General features: G+C 41.5%; 1 protein-coding gene across 2 annotated transcripts in view; it reads left to right on the top strand.

Moving 5' to 3' along the window:
• Positions 1-22,716, top strand: part of Tmem67 (transmembrane protein 67) — a 44,477-nt gene that overhangs the window by 12,418 nt on the left and 9,343 nt on the right. For both annotated transcript variants that reach the window (XM_005066192.4, XM_040741064.1), the window contains 14 exons: positions 1,672-1,829; positions 1,945-2,053; positions 2,776-2,853; positions 3,577-3,642; positions 7,342-7,498; positions 8,012-8,135; positions 9,294-9,399; positions 12,903-12,959; positions 14,426-14,524; positions 16,221-16,319; positions 16,520-16,606; positions 17,533-17,632; positions 17,722-17,861; positions 19,341-19,481. In XM_005066192.4, the coding sequence (XP_005066249.1) occupies positions 1,672-1,829; positions 1,945-2,053; positions 2,776-2,853; positions 3,577-3,642; positions 7,342-7,498; positions 8,012-8,135; positions 9,294-9,399; positions 12,903-12,959; positions 14,426-14,524; positions 16,221-16,319; positions 16,520-16,606; positions 17,533-17,632; positions 17,722-17,861; positions 19,341-19,481 (1,521 nt within the window). The remainder of the gene's footprint in view (positions 1-1,671; positions 1,830-1,944; positions 2,054-2,775; positions 2,854-3,576; positions 3,643-7,341; positions 7,499-8,011; positions 8,136-9,293; positions 9,400-12,902; positions 12,960-14,425; positions 14,525-16,220; positions 16,320-16,519; positions 16,607-17,532; positions 17,633-17,721; positions 17,862-19,340; positions 19,482-22,716) is intronic.

Genomic DNA, 22,716 nt, shown 5'->3' with positions numbered 1-22,716 from the left:
CAAATTACCCAAGCAAAGTGGAACAAATTCTATTTTAGATAAAATATACAATCACTGAGAAACCGCCATACTGATTTCCACAGTGGCTGTACAGTTTTCACTCCCACGAGCAATGGAGGAGTGTTCCCCTTTCTCCACATTCTTTCCAGCATAGGCTGTCATTGGTGTTTTTGATCTTAGCCTTCTGATCAGTATAAGATGGAATCTCAGAGTAGTTTTGATTTGCAATTCCCTGATGACTAAGGATGCTGACAATTCCTTAACAGTTTTTTCTGCCATTTGAGATTTTTCTGTTGAGAATTCTCTGTTTATACCTGTATCCCATTTTTAATTGGATTATTTGGAAGGCACATTCACACCAGAAGGACATTTGCTCAACTATGTTCATAGCAACATTATTCATAATAGCCAGAATTTTGAAACAACCTAGATGCCCCTCAACTGAAGAATGAATTTTTAAAAATGTGATATATTTACACAATGGAGTACTACTCAATGGTAAGAAACAATGACATCCTAAAATTTGCAGGCAAATGGACAGAACTAGAAAAAAAATTCTAAGTGAGGTAACCCAAAACCAGAAAGACAAATATAGTATGTACTCATAAGTCAATACCAGACATAAAGCAAAAGAAAACCAACCCAAAATCCACAACCCCAGAGAAGCTCGAATCCTCTTCCAGAAACAGTTGAAAGCAAATGCAGAAATCCACAACTAACCAATGGGTCAAGCTCCTGGAGTACAATCAAAGTGAGGAAGGAGCAATAATAAGAGCAAAGGAGTCAAGACCATGACGGGAAAACCCACAGAATCAGCTGACCTGAGCTAGTGAGAGATCACTGACTCACGTCTGACAAATGGGGAACCTGCATAAGACCGAACTAGACTCCCTTATATAGGTGACAATGCTGTGGCTGGGACAATATATGAGGCCACTGGCAGTGGGTCAGAGATCTAACAGTAATGCACCAACTGACTTAGTAGAGCCCATTCTATATGGAGAGATACCTTATCTAGCCTAGACACAGGGATGTGGGGGTGGAGAGGTGCCTTGGTCCTGCCTCAACGACATGATGGGCAGATTTAGTAGACTTCCTATTGGAGGGCTTACCCTCTCAGAGGAGCAGAAGGGAAGTGGGATGGGGGAAACGCAGGGGAAGGGAGAGGAGAGGGAAGTGGGGGAACTGGGATTAAAACAAAAACTAATAAAAAAGACTTTAAAAAAGTAAGACATAAATAAAAATATGCAAAATATAACTATTCTCTTTATTTGTTATTTAAAAAATACCATCCTCTATATTTGTACTTTTTTCAGGTACTCATAATATTTTGCCCCAAATTTGTAATTGCAATATTCTTATCTTTGTGTATTAGGAATTTATTTTGGGGACTGGGAAAATGGCTTAGCAGTTAAGAGCACTGGCTATTGCAAAGGACCCAGGTTCAGTTCCAAGCACCCACATGGTGGCTCACGACTGTGTAATTCCAGCCCCAGGAAAACTGAAGCCCTCTTCTGGCCTCTGCTGGCATGGTGCAGATAGACACACATGCAGGTCAAGTCCACAGACACATCAATAAGTGTTTAAAAGTTTATTGTCTCCTTAATTGTCTACATAGGCTTTCTGTCACCTCTTGTATGCACTGCTAATGTTGCTCCTCTTCCTTGGCAGAGTCACGCTAACCTGACATCTTGCCAAGCTCTTGGAAACATGTGTGTGATGAACATGAACTCTTATGACTCTGCCACGTTCGATGCGTGCCGCCTCTTCCATTACATCTTTGAAAGCACTGCTGGCTTGAGTAGTAATGTTCATTCTATCCCTTTCTGGTAAGGATATTTGGATTGGTGAATGTTCTGAAATGAACTCAGTGCAGTTATTTTCACAAATGTAGTAATATGAACTATTTCTTCCCTTTATTAAGACAAGTCTAATTGTTCGTAGGAGACAGAACCTTCCGTGGTTGTTTTATGGAGACCAACCAGGTTTGGCACCTCAAGTTCTCAGTACTACCCATCTTCCTACAAACTTCAGTTTTAAAGGACAAAACCAGGTACAAGTCTCCATATCACCAGAGGGATAACTTTGAGAGAAGAAATAACTGATTGGGGATATAGCTCAGTAGTGATGAGCTTATGTGACACACACAAGGTCCTGGCTTCAATCCTCCAGTCCCCAGTGTCAGAAAAAAGAGGCAGTTACTGGTCGCACTTCTCAATTTCCAAGGTTACGTTTGAAAGTATACGTATTCAATTATATAAACATCAGCTGCTATAGAAACTGCATAGTGTAGAATTGGGCTGTCTTACTTTTGGTTTCTGGGTTGGTTGGAGGGCTGAGGTGAATGGTGCCATCACCAAATGCAGACTCATCTCATTGTGTAGCCCTCACCTTTAAGACAGCATACAGAAACTGCCTGGGACTCTGTGGCACTTCATGGCACCTCTCAGCTCCTCGTTCTCACCTCTAAGTGTTGAACTTTCCAGAATGAGGTGCCATACCTTCCCTCCACGCTCACCTCATGTAATGGATTTGAGAGGAAGGTGCCTGCATTTGTGTTCATCTCGCTTCTGAAGCACACTTGTGGAAAATACAGTCTTGTCTTATGGTGTGTTTAATGTATAGATAGTGGGATTAATTTACATTCAAATAAATATAGTTGAGTTTAATTTTTAACGGAAACAGTATTAATATTGAAAAGATAGTAATAAAAATACCCTCCATAGAGTATTTGACATTATTTTACCCTTGTTTTCCTTTAATCAAAACATAAAGCTGAAGTTTGTTGCTGCTTCCTATGATATAAGAGGGAATTTTATCAAATGGCAAACTTTAGAAGGTGGTGTTTTACAGGTAAGTGTGATCCTAGCTAAAATATTACTAATATACTTTATGTTTTATCTAAGGCAAGGACAAAAGGAACAGACTAGAATATTGCTTGAAGACACTCTGTTGTGGGGAGTGTGTTGTAGTGGGAGGGTGTTCCTGATGCTTTAAATTAGAAATTTAAAATTGCAGTGTGTGCGTGCGTGTGTGTGTGTGCGTGCGTGCGTGCGTGTGTGTGTGTGTGTGTGTGTGTGTGTTCATGTACACCTATAATGTGTGGAGGATAGAGGACAACTTGTAGGAGTCAGTTGTCTTCTTCTACCATGTTGGTCCCTGTTGGGACTGAAGCTTGGTGGCAAGTGCCTTTTCCTGCAGAGCCATCTTGCCAGCCCCAAGTTGCAATTTCTTAAAAGTGTTTTTCAAGTTTTAATTTTATAATAAAACAATACTCCCTTAACTTTTTGTTTGTTTGTTTTTGTTTTTTGAGATATGGTTTCTCTGTGTAACTCTGGCTGTCCTGGAACTCACTTTGTAGACTAGGCTAGCTTCAAACTCACAGAGATCCGCCTGTCTCTCCCTCCTGAGTGCTGGGATTGGCGTGCACAGCCACCACCCACTCTCTCTTAACTTTTTATGGCCATCACACATTAAATTAGTAGAAAATAGAACATATGCTCACATGGGAGCCAGAGAACTTTTCAGCGAATAAATCATTTGAAAGAGATACTCATCAGTTGTATTCCTCTGAAGCTTTGTCCAGACACAGAGACAAGACTAGATGCGGCTTATTCTTTCGGAACGACCTACCAGCAAAACGTGAGTGTGTCTGTATTTTCACTTTGTGATAGGTGAATTTTTTTTATCAGAAATCCCTTTAATGGTAGTAAACAATTTCATTAATTAACAAATCTCATATTATCTGGGAATAGGCAATGTTAATCATCAAGACAAAGGAACATTGGCATCTACAGAATTTTAAATACTCTATGATACTAGATTTCCATAGTCAATTGTTGATCTGCATCTAGGCTTATGAGTCTTAAGCATAATGCTACTCTTCAATACTTTATAATAAAGTTGGTAATTCCCTGCTCACTTTACCCCCCAATAAAATAACAATGATTTCTTCCCTTTCTTTTAATACATCTCTCTCCTTCCCTCCCTTCCTCCCTTCTTCCCTCTCCCCCCCACCCACACTTCCTTTCTCCTTCCTATTATGACTTAATTCACTTCAATATTGCAGTATGGTACAGAAGAATATTGTAAGCCATGAACATTTGAAAGATCCTCAGTTGCATATAAAAATGTTTCTTGTATGTACATACACAAAGAGCAAAATACCTATATAGACAGAATGGCAGGGACTGTTCTTGTGTTATATTGTAGATATTGTAGATATGCATAAGATACCAGTTCTAGCAGAACCACAGAAAGACCCAGGAGTCAACTATACTCACGTTGTCTAACTAACATGGTTAGATGGAGCGCAGTAAGAAAGGAATTAATGCCACATGTGCAATGTTGGGAAGACAGAGTGGCCTAGCATGTACATGGTAAGGACTGTAATGGACTAGTATGTACATGGTAAGGACTGTAATGGACTAGTATGTACATGGTAAGGACTGTAATGGACTAGTATGTACATGGTAAGGACTGTAATGGACTAGTATGTACATGGTAAGGACTGTAATGGATTAGTATGTACATGGTAAGGACTTAATGGATTAGCATGTACATGGTAAGGACTGTAATGGACTAGTATGTACATGGTAAGGACTGTAATGGACTAGCATGTACATGGTAAGGACTATAATGGACTATCATGTACATGGTAAGGACTGTAATGGACTAGTATGTACATGGTAAGGACTGTAATGGATTAGCATGTACGTGGTAAGGACTGTAATGGACTAATATGTACATGGTAAGGACTGTAATGGACTAGTATGTACATGGTAAGGAGTTTAATGGACTATCATGTACATGGTAAAGGACTGTAATGGACTAGTATGTACATGGTAAGGACTTAATGGATTAGCATGTACATGGTAAGGACTTAATGGACTAGTATGTACATGGTAAGGACTTGATGGATTAGTATGTACATGGTAAGGACTGTAATGGACTAGTATGTACATGGTAAGGACTGTAATGGATTAGTATGTACATGGTAAGGACTTAATGGATTAGCATGTACATGGTAAGGACTGTAATGGACTAGCATGTACATGGTAAGGACTGTAATGGATTAGCATGTACATGGTAAGGACTGTAATGGACTAATATGTACATGGTAAGGACTGTAATGGACTAATATGTACATGGTAAGGACTTAATGGATTAGTATGTACATGGTAAGGACTTAATGGATTAGCATGTACATGGTAAGGACTGTAATGGACTATTATGTACATGGTAAGGAGTGTAATGGACTAATATGTACATGGTAAGGACTTAATGGACTAGTATGTACGTGGTAAGGACTTAATGGATTAGTATGTACATGGTAAGGACTTAATGGATTAGTATGTACATGGTAAGGACTGTAATGGACTAATATGTACATGGTAAGGACTGTAATGGACTAATATGTACATGGTAAGGACTGTAATGGACTAGTATGTACATGGTAAGGACTTAATGGACTAGTATGTACATGGTAAGGACTGTAATGGACTAATATGTACATGGTAAGGACTTAATGGATTAGCATGTACATGGTAAGGACTGTAATGGACTAGCATGTACATGGTAAGGACTGTAATGGATTAGCATGTACATGGTAAGGACTGTAATGGACTAATATGTACATGGTAAGGACTGTAATGGACTAATATGTACATGGTAAGGACTTAATGGATTAGTATGTACATGGTAAGGACTGTAATGGACTAGTATGTACATGGTAAGGAGTTTAATGGACTATCATGTACATGGTAAAGGACTGTAATGGACTAGTATGTACATGGTAAGGACTTAATGGATTAGCATGTACATGGTAAGGACTTAATGGACTAGTATGTACATGGTAAGGACTTGATGGATTAGTATGTACATGGTAAGGACTGTAATGGACTAGTATGTACATGGTAAGGACTGTAATGGATTAGTATGTACATGGTAAGGACTTAATGGATTAGCATGTACATGGTAAGGACTGTAATGGACTAGCATGTACATGGTAAGGACTGTAATGGATTAGCATGTACATGGTAAGGACTGTAATGGACTAATATGTACATGGTAAGGACTGTAATGGACTAATATGTACATGGTAAGGACTTAATGGATTAGTATGTACATGGTAAGGACTTAATGGATTAGCATGTACATGGTAAGGACTGTAATGGACTAATATGTACATGGTAAGGAGTGTAATGGACTAATATGTACATGGTAAGGAGTGTAATGGACTAATATGTACATGGTAAGGACTGTAATGGACTAATATGTACATGGTAAGGACTTAATGGATTAGTATGTACATGGTAAGGACTTAATGGACTAGTATGTACATGGTAAGGACTGTAATGGACTAATATGTACATGGTAAGGACTTAATGGACTAGTATGTACGTGGTAAGGACTTAATGGATTAGCATGTACATGGTAAGGACTGTAATGGACTAATATGTACATGGTAAGGACTGTAATGGACTAATATGTACATGGTAAGGACTTAATGGATTAGTATGTACATGGTAAGGACTTAATGGATTAGCATGTACATGGTAAGGACTGTAATGGACTAATATGTACATGGTAAGGAGTGTAATGGACTAATATGTACATGGTAAGGACTTAATGGACTAGTATGTACGTGGTAAGGACTTAATGGATTAGTATGTACATGGTAAGGACTTAATGGATTAGTATGTACATGGTAAGGACTGTAATGGACTAATATGTACATGGTAAGGACTGTAATGGACTAATATGTACATGGTAAGGACTGTAATGGACTAGTATGTACATGGTTAAGGACTTGATGGATTAGTATGTACATGGTAAGGACTGTAATGGACTAGTATGTACATGGTAACGACTGTAATGGACTAGTATGCACATGGTAAGGACTTAATGGACTAGTATGTACATGGTAAGGACTGTAATGGGTTAGTATGAATGGAGGAACATAAACTGGTGGAGAACATTGAGAGATGAGCTTAGCCTTCGTGAAGGGAGCCAGTCATATGCATCATTGTACATAAGGAGAAAGAATTGTCCTTCATCCTGCACGACAACAGTAGCTTTTAGACCTCTTCTTTGATATTCACTTAGTATTAAAAGTAGAAGCTGATCTTCTCCTCGTGTTATAGGTTAAAAACTGAAGTTTTTTACTGGTTAGATTTTTTTTAGTGGGCTTTTAGGAATTCATGTTTTGGAAGTCTCTTGAAAGTGCATGCAAATAATATTTTTTAAAGATACTTCACAAAATTAAAAAGAAATGTTTAATGATAACATATACTTTCTAATTTTGAGTCATGATACTTTTATTTTTATTTTACTTCCTAGTGTGAAATCTCTCTTTCTAAATTCCTGGCTGACTTTCCCAGTCCTATATTTTATGATGTTTACCTCGAGTATACTGGCAACGATCAGCACCATTATATTTGGGCTGTCCCCGTATTAAACCTAAATCTTCAACACAATAAGATGTTTGTGAATCAAGGTAAGACTTTCTACTCTGCTCTCTCATAACTGAACTCAATAGATGTAAACCAAGATGATAATATTGGTAAGCCAGTGATGACGATAATGATGGATCCTCTTAGTGTATGATTTTATACAATATGCCCCAAGGTACAGTGAAGTGGGTAAGATGGCTACCATATTTAGATCTTTTTGTAAATTTGATTTTCAGAACTTTAAGTACCATACCCTTGCTGAGAGAATATCCTGAGGAAAATGAGGAGGACTGCAATGTGACTTTTTCTTTACTGTTCTGGACCCTCTTTGGGGACAAGCCAATTTCTTTTGTTGTTACCCATGCTATAAAATAGGACCCAGGCAGGGAGAAGAGAAGACTGACAATCTCTTACAGGAGTAGCTGTTTGTGTCCATCTTACTTTAAACAAAACACTAAGTTTTAATCTTGATTTTTGTCAGTAAGTGTTGTGAGTGATATCTTAATCAGTTTGAAAGCAGTTTTCCTAATGCCTTTTTTTCCTTTTTATAACAAAAGACAGTAGCTCCAGCAAGTGGCTTCTTACCCGACGTATTTTCTTAGTGGATGCAGTCAGTGGACGAGAAAACGACCTGGGAAGTCAGCCAAGAGTCATTCGGATTGCTACCCAGATATCACTGAGGTAAGCAAATGCCTGGACTAAGTTAGACCGGGGAGCTTATGAGACAGTGCCGTAAGGGGAGTGTCTACCAGGGGCTGTCAGACTGAAACCAGAAGGAGAGCTGAGCTGAAATAGTACTTCAGCTTCCCTTAGATATGTCTAGGTTGGCAGAGACCAATAAAGGCCAAGGGATAAAGGGGCACGGATATCAAAAAGGCCTCAAGAGTTTGCCCAGATTCATGTCCTAGGTCACTCTGCACCTGTGAAGTACGGTAGGCTGAAAGAGGAAGGAAGTTGACACCAGTAGCTGAAATGGATACTTTAATAAGAGCTGAGAAAGAAGGGTGAATTCAGCCTCCTCACCCCATTTCTTCTCATGGCTGTCTCTCTAGACTGACCCAGGTCAGCAGCATCTCCCTTTTCTAAAATAGCCTACCTTAGAGTGATACCATGCAGCCTGGAATTGAACCCCTCCCCCACTCCAGTATTTTATAATTGTGCTCTGAATACATTGGTTTTTCACATTGAAGTACTTCATTTGCTCATTGGTTTCTCGCTATTCGTTTGGATTCTCATGAGTTTATGACTTGGGCACTGTGAGAATTTTCTCGTACATCATGCTGACATCCATATGTACTGCGCTTTCACATCTGCTCAATCTGCCAGTAGAATGTCTAATAAGAATGAAATCAAACCAATTAGGGTAGACTTGTTCTTGGGGAAGCCGTGCTGGCATTTTTCTTTTTATGTTCACTAACTGTACGATACTAATACATGGTTCTTGCCAAGTTGAGCCTAAAACAGAACTAGATGTAGCATGTATTTTAGTAAAACTTCATCTTTCTTATCTGAAGAGCTACACTTTGTCTGCTGTTTAGGTGTTGTGTAGTGCGGCTCAGTCAGCTGTTCCTTAAAGACTGGTCACAGTGTGTCAGTGATTTCATTTGTATGTGTCAGAGCCGACATCAGCAGAGCTTCAAACTTATCTCCTGCAGCATGCTTTACTGTGAAAGTTTTTAACCAATGACGAGGAGCTAAGGTTTAACCTTTAGCTTGTGGTTAGCCTCCCTTAGCCCTTCTGATTGAGTCTAAAATATAAACACAATCTATACAAAATTAAAAAAAGATAAGTATATGGTTAAATATATTTATAATTTTGAGTATTTTTTCTTTTAATAGCATACGCCTTGTACCCAACACAAAAAATGGAAATATATATACTCCCTTACTTAGCATTGCCTACAGTGACATTGACATCAAAAATGCTAACAGCCAGTCTGTGAAGGTGAGTTCTTTACTAGTCAGTGCCCTTGTGAATATAAATATTCATATAATGCTGATGTAGCTTATCATGGTCAAATATTTTTAAGTTTTAAACAAATGTTTATTCAAATCTTAATGAGGAGTATCTAATAAAAGAAAGAAGCTGAGCTCTTAAGGAACTTGGGTATTAAAAGGCACGAATGATGACATTTTTATTATTTTTAGTTATGTGTGTTGTATAGAGGGGTGAGGCAAGTATGTGCATGTGAGTGCAGGTTCCCGTGGAGGTCAGAGCCCGTTTCCGTTTCCCTGGAACTGAGCTGGAGCTGAGCTGAAACTGAGCATGACTCACTCAACCTGGTACTGGAATTGAACTCAACTCAGGTCCTGTGCAGGAGTGGTGTGCACTCTTGACCACTGAGCCACCCTTCCAGCCCCAAGAATGGGTGAAGATTTTCAGTGGGAGGATCACCAGTGGCTAAGAACCCCTGCTATCTATCCTGTTACATGTGAGACGCATAGCATCTAGATCTGGCTTTTTGTTCCTTGGCTGGTTAAACCAGGAACTCAGAAATCACAGTGGATCTAAGTGGGCTCATCGCTGGATAGAGATGCTTCAGCAGGCAGAAAGATTAAAATCATCAGCTTCAGAACTGGTAGTGCAGCGATGGCTGGAGAATGGAGTCTGTAGCCCAGATTCACTAAAGAGCGAAGGCCTTCTTGTCTGAGAGGCCCACCTATGAGAGAGAGAGCTCAGACATCCAAAGGCAGATGTACCAAAGACTACGCCTGCAAAATCCTGCCCACACGTGGCCAGCACCTTTCCATCCTTCCCTCAGAAAGCATTCCTGCTTGGAGGAGGGACAGATGAGAGAGGGCCAGCAGAGGAACAGGAAATCCTGGATGCTTTCTATCCTCCGGAAGATTCATGTGTTACCTGTCCTCTGGAAACATGAAAGGCAGGAGATAACTTTCCCCACCTCTGGACCTCACTGCTGTTTATTGTTATCTTAATCTTCTTGGGCAGCTAGTACTCCTGTTCCTTGCTTGCTCTCCTCTCCACTCTGACCAGGCTTTCACTGAACAAAGGAGGGACACCTAACCTAAAAGACGTCTTGTTCTCATCTGTAGTACTTAATGCAGTAAGATGCACTTCCATTCACTGGGTTTACATATACTGTAATGAGAGAAGAAAAATCAGAAACATGCTAAATAACAACACAAAACACTGCCTGGCTTAAAACTTCATACTAAGTTACTTACTTTAATGCAAATACTCTTTTCTTTAAATATTATTATTGTCCACATTTTCAAACTAAGTGTTGAGAAAGTGAAACATAAGAAATAAAGGAGCAGCAGCGCCCACTGGTGGCTCAGTGGTGAAAGTGCTGGGCAGAGGCCTGACAGCAGGGTTCAGGCCTGGAGCCTCCTCTCAGAGAAGGAGAAAAGGGCTGCACAAAGCTGAGCGTCACACGTGCCATGCAGTGCCCGTGCGCACACACAAGTAACATTGATAATAAAAGAGGAAACAAAATTAGAGCTGCGAACTACCTGACTTAATGACACTCACCTTAAAGTTATTGAAAGTGCAAAAAGAAAAATACCCTGATCTTTTAAAAATACATTTAATTAAAATATAATTGAGACATTTTAAATTTCTTCTGGCAGCCATTACAAAGTTCTGCCTGAGATTTAAATGCCCAGCATTTCTCTCTGACCCACAGCAGCTGACTAACCTCTTGCTTTACCTGCACAAATCCCTTGGATCTCCTCCTGGATACCTAAGAAGGGACTCTTCTTTGTTTCCTGTCCCATTCTTGTCTGTTCTTCCCCTCCTCAGTGGCCCTAACCCTGTGTGACACCCTGTCCTCAGTGACCCTAACCCTGTGTGACACCCTGTCCTCCTCAGTGACCCTAACCCTGTGTGACACCTTTCCTCAGTGACCCTAACCCTGTGTGACACCTTTCCTCCTCAGTGACCCCAACCCTGTGTGACACCCTGTCCTCAGTGACCCTAACCCTGTGTGACACCCTGTCCCCCTCAGTGACCTTAACCCTGTGTGACACCTGTCCTCAGTGACCCTAACCCTGTGTGACACCTGTCCTCAGTGACCCTAACCCTGTATGACACCCTTTCCTCCTCAGTGACCCTAACCCTGTGTGACACCTTTCCTCAGTGACCTTAACCCTGTGTGACACCTTTCCTCAGTGACCTTAACCCTGTGTGACACCTTTCCTCAGTGACCTTAACCCTGTGTGACACCTTTCCTCAGTGACCCTAACCCTGTGTGACACCTTTCCTCCTCAGTGACCTTAACCCTGTGTGACACCCTGTCCTCCTCAGTGACCCTAACCCTGTGTGACACCTGTCCTCAGTGACCCTAACCCTGTGTGACACCCTGTCCTCAGTGACCCTAACCCTGTGTGACACCCTTTCCTCCTCAGTGACCTTAACCCTGTGTGACACCCTGTCCTCCTCAGTGACCCTAACCCTGTGTGACACCCTGTCCTCAGTGACCCTAACCCTGTGTGACACCCTGTCCTCCTCAGTGACCCTAACCCTGTGTGACACCCTTTCCTCCTCAGTGACCCTAACCCTGTGTGACACCCTGTCCTCCTCAGTGACCCTAACCCTGTGTGACACCCTGTCCTCCTCAGTGACCCTAACCCTGTGTGACACCCTTTCCTCCTCAGTGACCCTAACCCTGTGTGACACCCTGTCCTCCTCAGTGACCCTAACCCTGTGTGACACCTTTCCTCAGTGACTCTAACCCTGTGTGACACCCGTTTTCAGCCAGCCTCTCTAATAGATCATTTCCCGTGCTTGTCGAACTCTTGGGGTGCTTCATCTTAAAAGCACACTGAAGCAACTAACAGCCAGTCAGATCTTCCCTCAGTATTGCCAGCTCCTCAGCTTGCCGCTGCTCCCTTGCTTCATTTTCCAGCCGTTTGAATCTTTTATTGTTTTTCACTCCAGCTCTTGACATTTTTCCTCTCTGAAGACCATGGAGGTCAGCCATCTTGCCCTTGGCATTGCTACATCCGATAGTGTACTTCTAAGTCCTTCCTCTCCCCAGACTCACTTCTGTGACCAGGGTCACCGCTCTCCCACACCTTTTCTCATTCTTTCTGTGCTCTCCCCAGCTTCTCTTTGGACATTTGAGTAGCTGCCTTCTTACGATATGGTTGTTTAGCTAGTTGGTAATTTTTGATGCAAAGACAATCCTATTTCTCAGCAACAAAAATGTGTGTGAAAATGAAATATGATTAGTTTGGCTTGGACTACTGTCAGTGACCTTAGTTCCTAATAAACCCCTCTGTGCTTTATGCATGCTCAAGAGAGAGATTTAATGCAGCATGAATGTTCTCATAAAAGCCTATCTGTGAATAAAAGCCAACATCCAGAATTGTGATTGTTAAAAAGATGGTGCTTATGCCAAAATCCAGCTACAAGTTTACTATTAGGAAAGTAGGTCTGTAGTGTCTAATTTTAGTATGACTGATCTGTTCTCTTTTAAATACCAGGTTTCCTTCTCAGTCAAATATGAGATGAATCAAGGAGACGCATTTGTCCAGACAGATGTGAGTACCTTTTGCCCTGTAAAATATTTACACTATAATTTTAGTTTTAAAATTTTCAGATGTAAATAAAGTTTTGAAAATAGATATGGTTTCCCATAGTGCAGTGATGGCAACCAGGAGATCAGTATTTCTGTAATCCTGTCAGTTAACCTGCGTTGTGTTTGGGTATTTCCCTATCATTTTCCAGATCTTTTGTGAGCCCTCAGTCTATAGCCGTGTCCCAGTATTCCTTCGTCTTTCATGGCCAGGATCCTTTGCTAGCATTTGAGTTTCCCTGGAAGTTTCCCATGGTTAAATTGAGTTTGTGTGGTTTTTTTAGAGATACCACAGGAGGGCATCAATCCCTTCTCAGTGCATGGGGTCAGGAGTGAGTGTGTGTGTGTGCGTGTGTGTGTGTGTGTGTGTGTGTCTGTGTCTGTGTGTGTGTGTCTCTGTGTTTGTCTCTGTGTGTGTGTGTGCGCGTCTCTGTGTGTCTGTGTCTCTGTGTGTGTGTGTCTCTGTGTGTGTGTGTCTGTGTGTGTGTGTGTGCGCGTCTCTGTGTGTGTCTGTCTCTGTGTGTGTGTGTGTGCGCGCGTCTCTGTGTGTGTGTGTCTCTGTGTGTGTGTCTCTGTGTGTGTCTGTGTCTGTGTGTGTGTGTGTGTGTGTGTGTGTGCGCGTCTCTGTGTGTATCTGTCTCTGTGTGTATGTGTGTGTGTGTCTCTGTGTGTGTGTGTGTCTGTGTCTCTGTGTGTGTGTGTGTCTGTGTGTGTGTGTCTCTGTGTGTGTGTCTCTGTGTGTGTGTCTCTGTGTGTGTGTGTCTCTGTGTGTGTGTGTCTGTGTCTGTGTGTGTGTTTCTACCTTATTTGTTTAAGACAGTGTCTCACACTGAACTCACAGATTTGACTTGACTGGCTGGCCAGCAAGCTACAGGGATCCTCAGCCTCTATCCCCGTGTCACTGGGATCACAGGCGTATGTCCCATGTTTTTTTATGTGACTGTTACATGGGTTCTGGGGACCCAAATTAATGTCCTTGTGATGGTGCAGCAAACACTTGCTGACAGAGCCATCTCCACAGCTGCTGTCCTCTACTGCTGCTGCCCACTGGTGATGCTTGTCTGTAGGATAGTATCACTGTGGTATTTGACGGATGGCTTTTATTTCCTTCGTTTCTTTAGAATTTATAAATTGGAACTTCATTACAAGGCAGAACTTTCCTTTTGCTCTCATTAATATTTATTCACTTATTTACTTAAGTCAATATGATCTCATTGATATTTAAGTTAGGTGATTTTATAATTCATTACTATTCATTTTCTTTTGAAATTTTCCCCAAATTTAGCCACTGGAATTTTTTACAGCTTGTCTCCCATGTTTTTTCAACTGCTCAGCATCAATTTTTGAGTAATTTCACATTCTATTTACGGTGGGTTTTAGGAGCAATGAGAGGAATTATGCAAGTTCTAAAATGCTTGTTTTCTTTTCTAGATTGCGTTGGGTGTGTTGGGTGGGCTGGCGGTGTTGTCATCTCTTTTGAAGACGGCAGGGTGGAAGAGACGCATTGGGAGCCCCATGATTGATTTACAGGTACAGTTGGTTTTGAAATGAATGTTTTTATGTTTTGATTATTCTGGATCTTTTCCATAAGATACAGCTAGAAGATGACTAAGCAAGCTGCCTTTGATTTTTCTGGAGTATGAGTTAGGAAAGTTATTTTGAGGTCATAGAACATATACAACTTCACTTTCTTCCCAGAATCCCAAGGTCTGTCCACATTCCCACCTCCATTTTTATTTTTGTCTTTGCCAATGCTTGGTATTTTTCAACATTAACATATTTGTACCATATGTTAAGATGTCACTGTTGATTTTATTTTTTATTTTGTTTTATTATTCATATACTTTAAAAGTGTATTTTATGTATATGGTGTTTTGCTTGCATGCATGCCTGTGCACATGCTTGCCTGTGGCCACAGAGGCCAGAAGAGGCATCAGCTCTTCTGGAACTGGAGTTAGAGATGGTTGTGACATGCCATGTGGATACTGGGAATCAAACATCTGGAAGAACAGAAAGTGTTCTTAACTGCTAAGCCATCTCTCTGGCCCTTTATATACTTTTAAAATGTTGAGACTCCCTTTTTTGTGAACTATTCAGATCTCTTGCTCATTTTTCTACTAGGTTCCTTGCTTTTCTTATTTTTATGAAGGAGCTGTCTTTTCAAAATACTAATCCCCTTCTGGTTGTTCATGTTGAGATCTTTTGTGCAAGTTTATGAGCTACCTAATGTCCATGCCTTTAACATTCAATATATAATTAGCACTTACCACCTAGTTAGCTTCTACACTGTCACATGAATTTTGTGTGTATTATATATTATGTTCTTTTTGTTCAGGAAAACTTGCCCACTCAACACCAAAGAAGATTTTACTCCATTAACTTTATAGTTTACTTCTCATTTATTTTGAAATTAAAAAAATAAAAACCTTTTGCCTAATATTTATTGAATATTTACTGTACACAGGTACATTTTTAAGCTTTGTATGTATGCTTTACTTAATCTTCACATGGCCTTATGTAGTTGGGCATTATTGTTATTCCCATTTTATATATAGTAAAAATGAAATAGAGCTTTGATTTTTCTGCTTAATTTTTGCAATAACTCAACAACAGTGTTGTTTCTGTTTTGCAAATGAAGAGCATGAGAATGGTTCTGGAATAACTTGTTCAGCCAGTGTGATAAGGAGTGAGAGCACAGGGCTTGTGCTCCTGTTTGGGCCTCTCGTGGAGGTGAATTCAAACTGCTCATTCCACGGTGGTCACTGAGGGTCTGTTGTAGAGTGCCAGGTGCTGGGGAACCTGACAGAAACAACTGCAACAGACCCTGCCTCAGAACTCGTGACAGAGAAAGGGAAGGGCATTTGACAAAAGGATGACAGTTGCTTTCCACAAAGTACTCAAGATGGAATAGGAAGTGGGTAACTTTGAGTGAGAGGTGGAAACTAGCGTGGGAGCCAAGGAGAAAGTTGACTCTAGTGGATACTGTGAAGGAGCTTGTGGGTCAAGAATTTACTGAGTAGTCGTATATTTTTAAGAAAAAAAAGTGGCGGGGCATTGGTGGCGCACGCCTTTAATCCCAGCACTCGGGAGGCAGAGGCAGGCAGATCTCTGTGAGTTTGAGACCAGCCTGGTCTACAGAGTGAGTACCAGGACAGCCTCCAAAACAATACAGAGAAACCCTGTCTCAAAAAAACAAAAAAAAATTGTATTTCTTTTTAAATTGCAGACAGTTATGAAATTCTTGGTGTACTATGCTGGTGACCTGGCCAATGTGTTTTTTATCGTCACAGTGGGAACCGGTCTCTATTGGCTTATTTTCTTCAAAGTAAGTGAATTTCTGAATGTAACCTAAATGCTCATATCTGAATGACTGGCAAGCTGTTTTAATAACAGACCACTTTTGGGGACATTTCTGTTCAAGTCCTGGGCAGCTGCTAAACTCCCCGCCCTTTGGTGTGTCATTTACTGAAGCTGTCACTATTTGCCACACTTACGCTTCCTTTGGTTTTATGTCATGTCTTTTAGGCACAGAAGTCTGTCTCTGTTTTGCTGCCAATGCCAGTTCAAGAAGAACGTTTCGTTACTTATGTGGGGTGTGCCTTTGCTATGAAGGTGTGTTTCAAAGGACAGCTTACTCAATTTCGTGAGTCTTTCAGATTCAGATGCATTCATGATTTTTGGTGAGAATTTTACATAGAAAATGTGCCTTCATTTATAATATCCCATTTAAAGTTATATCTTGAATCAATTTTTCAAAGAAGTTATAAATATGCCTGAGCAATCATGAATCGCAACTAATTTGATAAAATGATATTCAATGTTTAACTTTTCTTTTAAAATCTGGCAATGTGTCAACAATGGGACAAAATGCCTTCCATCGTGGATTTTGTTTCTTTGTTAATGAAGGGTAAAAACCGACTCTGATGAAGTGCTGGAATTGCAGAAGCTATGATTAACCTCCCCCTCATCTTTCTGTGCCCCCCCCAGCATGTCCTCATCCATGTCCCTGCCCTCACCCCCACTTGCTGTTGGAAGTGCAGTGTCTGCATCGCCCACGGAGAAAGTAACTCTTGAGGACAGTTGGCATCCTGTAGTTGGAGTTTATCCTTTGATCAGTGATGCCCCAGGGATGAGAACTAGGTTTAAAGTGCCTGCTCCTGTAAAGAGAGCACTCTGCTTCCCTCTCAGCCTGAGAGATGGAAAAGACAGCCGGGGCGTGCACTGTGTTCACGAGGCTTCGCAGCACACCTTACTCACAATGAAGTCAGATAATGCACAGAGCCTAGAGGAAGGCAGCCATCTGAGCGAGGGTCCCATGGGGGAGGGAAGAAGGACAGCTTCTCTTCTTCATGTCCCTATGGTAGGGACAAAATGAAAAACAGAAGGTGAATTAGTAGGTGTGTGACAGTTCTGTACACTTGGTGATTTGGAGTATATGATGGACTCTTGTGATTTTGCCGTGCCTAGAAAAGAATTGTGTTTATAATTAGTCCTAAATACTGATACTTCTCAGGTGTTTTGTTGTATGTTATTTTTAGGCTCTACAATTTTTGCATAAGCTCATATCCCAGATTACCATAGATATATTCTTTATTGATTGGGAGCGACCTAAAGGAAAAGTTCTTAAAGCTGTTGAAGGTAAATGAGTCAGTGTTTGTACCAAATTTCTTTTGCTGCCTTGCAGAGCAAGGGAGAAAAGCTTTTACTCATTTCTTCTCCCTCCCCAGGTGAGGGCGGTGTCCGGAGTGCCACCGTTCCTGTGAGCATATGGAGGACGTATTTTGTAGCAAATGAATGGAATGAGATTCAGACTGTGAGAAAAATTAATCCTCTCTTTCAAGTGCTTGCCACACTCTTCTTTTTGGAGGTATACACTGTGTGATGTAGTCATGTGATACAACTGAATACGACTTTTTATTAGCACTTCACAAATGTCACTAGAATCTCAACATTGTTCTGGGGTGAAGTATTGTCAAAACAGTAGAAGGGAATGTCTTTTACTTTTCCCTTTTATTCTTCCTATAAACAAACAAAAGCAAAAGGTTAACTAAGTTGTGATGGAACACATGGAATGTTTACCATCTGAACCCCCCACTCCCCCCTTCACCACCATTCCTCTTCCCTGCAGCCCCCACCCTCCCCCAGGTCACTACCTATCCTCTTTGTGTCTCTGTGAACTCTGGGATTTTAAGGAGTAGCTTTTGTACGGGTGGTCTGCAGCAGAATTCCCTGATGAACTTGTACTGTGTACATTATCATTAAAGATTATTTTGGTAGCTTTCAGGTGATCCCACCTGTATATTTTCAAGTATCTCCCTTCTGTATGATCCATATCCCCGCCCCTGCCTTAGAACCAACCACTACTATATGCTTGTTATATCCCCACTACCTGGGAATTGAGGTATGAGGGTCACAGGGTCAACGCCTGCCTGGGCTTCACAGTAAGTTCAAGGCTAGTGCCTGAACAACTGAGCAAGACCTTGTTTTCAAGTAGTTATAGGAAGGACTTGGGGGTGGAGACATACAGGAGACTGTAGCTCAATAATAGAGCAGTTACTCAGCATTCATAAAGCCCTAAGTTACTCACTAGCATATCTCCTCTACACAAATTATGTTTTTAGTATACAGCATAGTTTACATTATACATATATAGTGTGGAATGGCTGAATTAAACTAATCAACACTTGTACTGCCTCATATACTTACTTTTTGGCAAAGCAGCGTTTGTTTGTAATACTGTTTGATGAAGCCAGATGTGGTAATACAGGACTATACCCCAACTCTCTGAAGGTGGAGGCAGAAGGGATCAAGAATTCAAGGTCATGTACATAGCAAGTTCCAACTTAGCCTGGGCTAAGGAGACTGATTGAAATCCCAAAAAGTAAAAAGGATTTGAATATTTGATGAACTTGAAAATGTACTATATGCTTCTGCAGTTAACTTTGCAAGCACTAGAGTAAATAAAATTGTATAGACACCTTACTGTAAAAATTCCCAGAGCCTTTGTTTTACAAGGAGAAGAGACATGGCCGTCAATGCAATATACTTAACTATGACTTCATTTCACATAAGAAAGTACATTCCTTGGAAGACATTTTGAAATGTATTGTTTTGAAATACAGAAAATATTTAATGTAGCCACCTGGCATGTGTTAAATACTCAGGAGTTGCTAGTTTGTTTAACTTATTGGTAGCCTTAGGTTTGTAATGTGTGTCTAGGTGTTGCTACTGTTTGCAAGCCTGGGTATTTTAGTTTTTCAAGGTAAGTAGAGTTTTTCATTTTCAGTCTGGAAGACTTTTCTTTGCTTATGCTTGTTTAAATTCCCATTTCTCCTTTTTCCTTCAGGTTGTGGGGTTCAAACACTTAGCATTAATGGATTCATCCTCTAGCCTTTCTAGAAACATGTCTGACTACATAGCTCCTTACAGCCGCATTTTGAGATATGCAGTGGCTACCGCTATCTGGCTGGTGATTGGAATAATACAGGTAACAAGAGATTGTGCTGTAAGTGACATTGCCAGTTTATAAACCTCAGGTACTAATGTTTCTCTAATGCTGAGCTCTACAGCAGAAAGAAGGTGACAAAGGCAATAATAACAGCTATTTATAGTGTATCACAATCCAGGCATCTGAGAATCAATAATTGCTTTACACACATTAAGTTCTTCGTCTGTACTTCCCTTTGGGAGGGGTTAAGTTAGTGTCTTCACATTACGAACAAGGAAACCTAGGCTGTGGAGGAGTAAATGGTTGCATAAAGCTTCACAGTTAGAGTTGGCAGTGCTGGAATTTGAACCCAGGCAGTTTGGTTTCAGAGTTCACTTCCTATTCATTGTGGACTCTGGAGGGTCTTTGCAGATACAGACCCAAGGCAGACTAGTTTATATGTAACTAAGGGGCCAAATGTACTATACTTTGGATATTTTCTTTTTCTTGTTGTTTGCATGTTTTAGACAGTGTTTTCTTTACCTATGTCGGATTAAATTATCATTTTCCTTTGGATTGGATTCAAGTGGCATTCCATCACCTGAGAATGGGCTTTCCCCCACTGAGCTGGGAATTGAACTCAGGGCCTTATATGTAGCAGGCAAGTGCTCTAACACTTGAAATATGTATGTTTCCAGCCTGAGAACTGACTTTTTGAATGTACACCTTTTTTTGCATGGGTGACAGTGTTCGAACTTGAAGCTACAGAGCTGGATCTAGTGAGAGCTAGTGAATGACCACCAGGTGAAAAGGACACACAGAAGATGGAGTCTGAAACATTGCCCATTTCCTTACATGTAACAAAGCAAAACAGGAGTGCTGGGGGGAAGCTGTTCCCTCCCCTTACACCTCCTTCTTGAAAAACAAGAGCAGAAGTCGGCAGTCCAGGCTGAAGAGGTGGTTCCGTGTTGTCATCAGGACCAGGTGGAGGTGGACCCTCCATCCCTGAGTTCATCTCCTGGTCCATAATGACTGATGGGTTTACAGAAGGGAGTTAGGAATCTGGATTTTCTGTCCCTCTTTAAGTCTTGGGACAAGAGAAATGACTGTGGTTAAGAGTATACAACTCTCATCCTGTTACTGTGACATACACCAATGACAAAAACAACTGAGGGAAGAAAAGATGTATTGGACTTATGAATGGCATTGCCCATAGTTAGCTGGACTCTCCTACATCAATTAGCAATAAGACAGTCCCCAACAGACATTCCTGAAGGAGGGCCAGTCTGACCCAGGAAGTCCCCTCCACTGAAACTGCCTTCTCAGGTGACAAGACCATATCAAGTTAGTTTATACTCAACTGGAACAGCACTGGGTACTCTTGTAGGGTCCACAATTTGGTTCCAAGCACAGAAATTGTGTGGCTCACAACCTATGTAACACCAGCTCTAGAGGATCCAGTGGCCCCTCTGACCTCTGTAGACACCTGTCTGCACACATACATGCACACATACATACACACCAGCAGACACACACACACACTTAAAAGTAAAATCTATTTTAAAGAAAAGAAAGAGTCTTTGTGAAGTACCATTCAGTGTCTTAGTCATGTGGCCATACCTAACTGTGCTGATGCCCTTCGGCTAGACAACTGTGTGTGCTGCCCAAAGGTCAGATCTATGGCTAAGAAGAACGGGGGAGGGGCTTAGGACAGGGCTGGCAGTCTTGCTCTCGCTTGGCCTCAGTCAGAAAGCCTTCCTCAATGTCCTCAGGTCATTCCTCACGCAGCCTGCGCCTTCCTGTACTGTACAGCTTCACACATGCATCTCTCCTCTCTGCAGAGGAATGCTAGTCAGGCTTTAGTGTCCATCTCTTTCACGTGTTTACACCTTGACTGTTGATACTGTTGTGTGCTTTAAAAGTGTGTGTGTGTGTGTGTGTGTTGTTGTTGTTGTTGTTTTGTTGTTGCTATTGGTGTCATTACTGTCTGGTCATTTATTTGGCTCAGTTTAAGGACATGCTGTAATGAGCTGCCGTAAAGTCTAATCAGTTGTTGGACGTAAGCACGGTGTATATAATAGACATTGTGTTGAATTCATAGGAACGCTCTGACAAGAGCTTACTAGGGAGTGTGACGAGTGCTATGAAGCTATTTATAGGAATATGAGATCATCAAGCAGCAGAGCAGAGTAGAGGTCAGCGTAGAGGAACAGTGGGGCAGCTCTAAATAGGGTGGTTAGGAAATGTGTTTCTCTGAAACTTATCTGGAAAGGTCTGTAATTGAAACTTGAATTTATAAAATGTCCTTACCTAGTATTGCTATTAAATCCATATAATTAGACACTTAAAAGCATTTCATTTGAAAGTTAACACATTATCAATAGTAAAAATATAATGCTAAATATGTTTTATATGCTATTCTGTTCATGATCAATTTAAAATCCATGAAGTTCTTAATGCCTTTTGAAATTCAAAACATAAACAAAATTACAAATCTAGTCATATGTCTTGGCTACCAGTACATTGATTTATTCATATGTGTCAGTGGGTGATGTACACACCTGTTTGTATAAGTGTGTGCACATGACATATAGGTATACATGTGTGTGCATGTGTGAGCCAGAGATCAGTATGCAGTGTCTCCTTGAGTTACTCCACTATACTTAGGAGTGAGGGTCCTGCCCATCTCCACCCCTCGTGCTGAGGTTAGCTGTAGCATGCACACTAGATTCTGAGGTCAGTTGCAGCCTCCACACCAGGCTCTGAGGTCAGCTGCAGCCTCCACACCGGGTTCTGAGGTTAGTTGCAACCTGCACACCGGGCTTTGAGGTCAGCTGCAGCCTCCACACAAGACTCTGAGGTCAGCTGCAGCCTCCACACAAGGCTCTGAGGTCAGCTGCAGCCTGCACACCGGGCTCTGAGGTCAGCTGCAGCCTCCACACAAGGCTCTGAGGTCAGCTGCAGCCTCCACACAAGGCTCTGAGGTCAGCTGCAGCCTCCACACACGGCTCTGAGGTCAGCTGCAACCTCCACACAAGGCTCTGAGGTCAGCTACAGCCTGCACACCGGGCTCTGAGGTCAGCTGCAGCCTGCACACCGGGCTCTGAGGTCAGCTGCAGCCTGCACACCGGGCTCTGAGGTCAGCTGCAGCCTGCACACCGGGCTCTGAGGTCAGCTGCAGCCTGCACACCGGGCTCTGAGGTCAGCTGCAGCCTGCACACCGGGCTCTGAGGTCAGCTGCAGCCTGCACACCGGGCTCTGAGGTCAGCTGCAGCCTGCACACCGGGCTCTGAGG

This window comes from Mesocricetus auratus, unplaced genomic scaffold (assembly GCF_017639785.1).
Source record: "Mesocricetus auratus isolate SY011 unplaced genomic scaffold, BCM_Maur_2.0 Super-Scaffold_6730, whole genome shotgun sequence".
In the NCBI taxonomy this organism is placed as follows: domain Eukaryota; kingdom Metazoa; phylum Chordata; class Mammalia; order Rodentia; family Cricetidae; genus Mesocricetus; species Mesocricetus auratus.
Note: the sequence above shows the minus strand (reverse complement) of the source record. Positions and strands in the feature narration are given on the sequence as shown.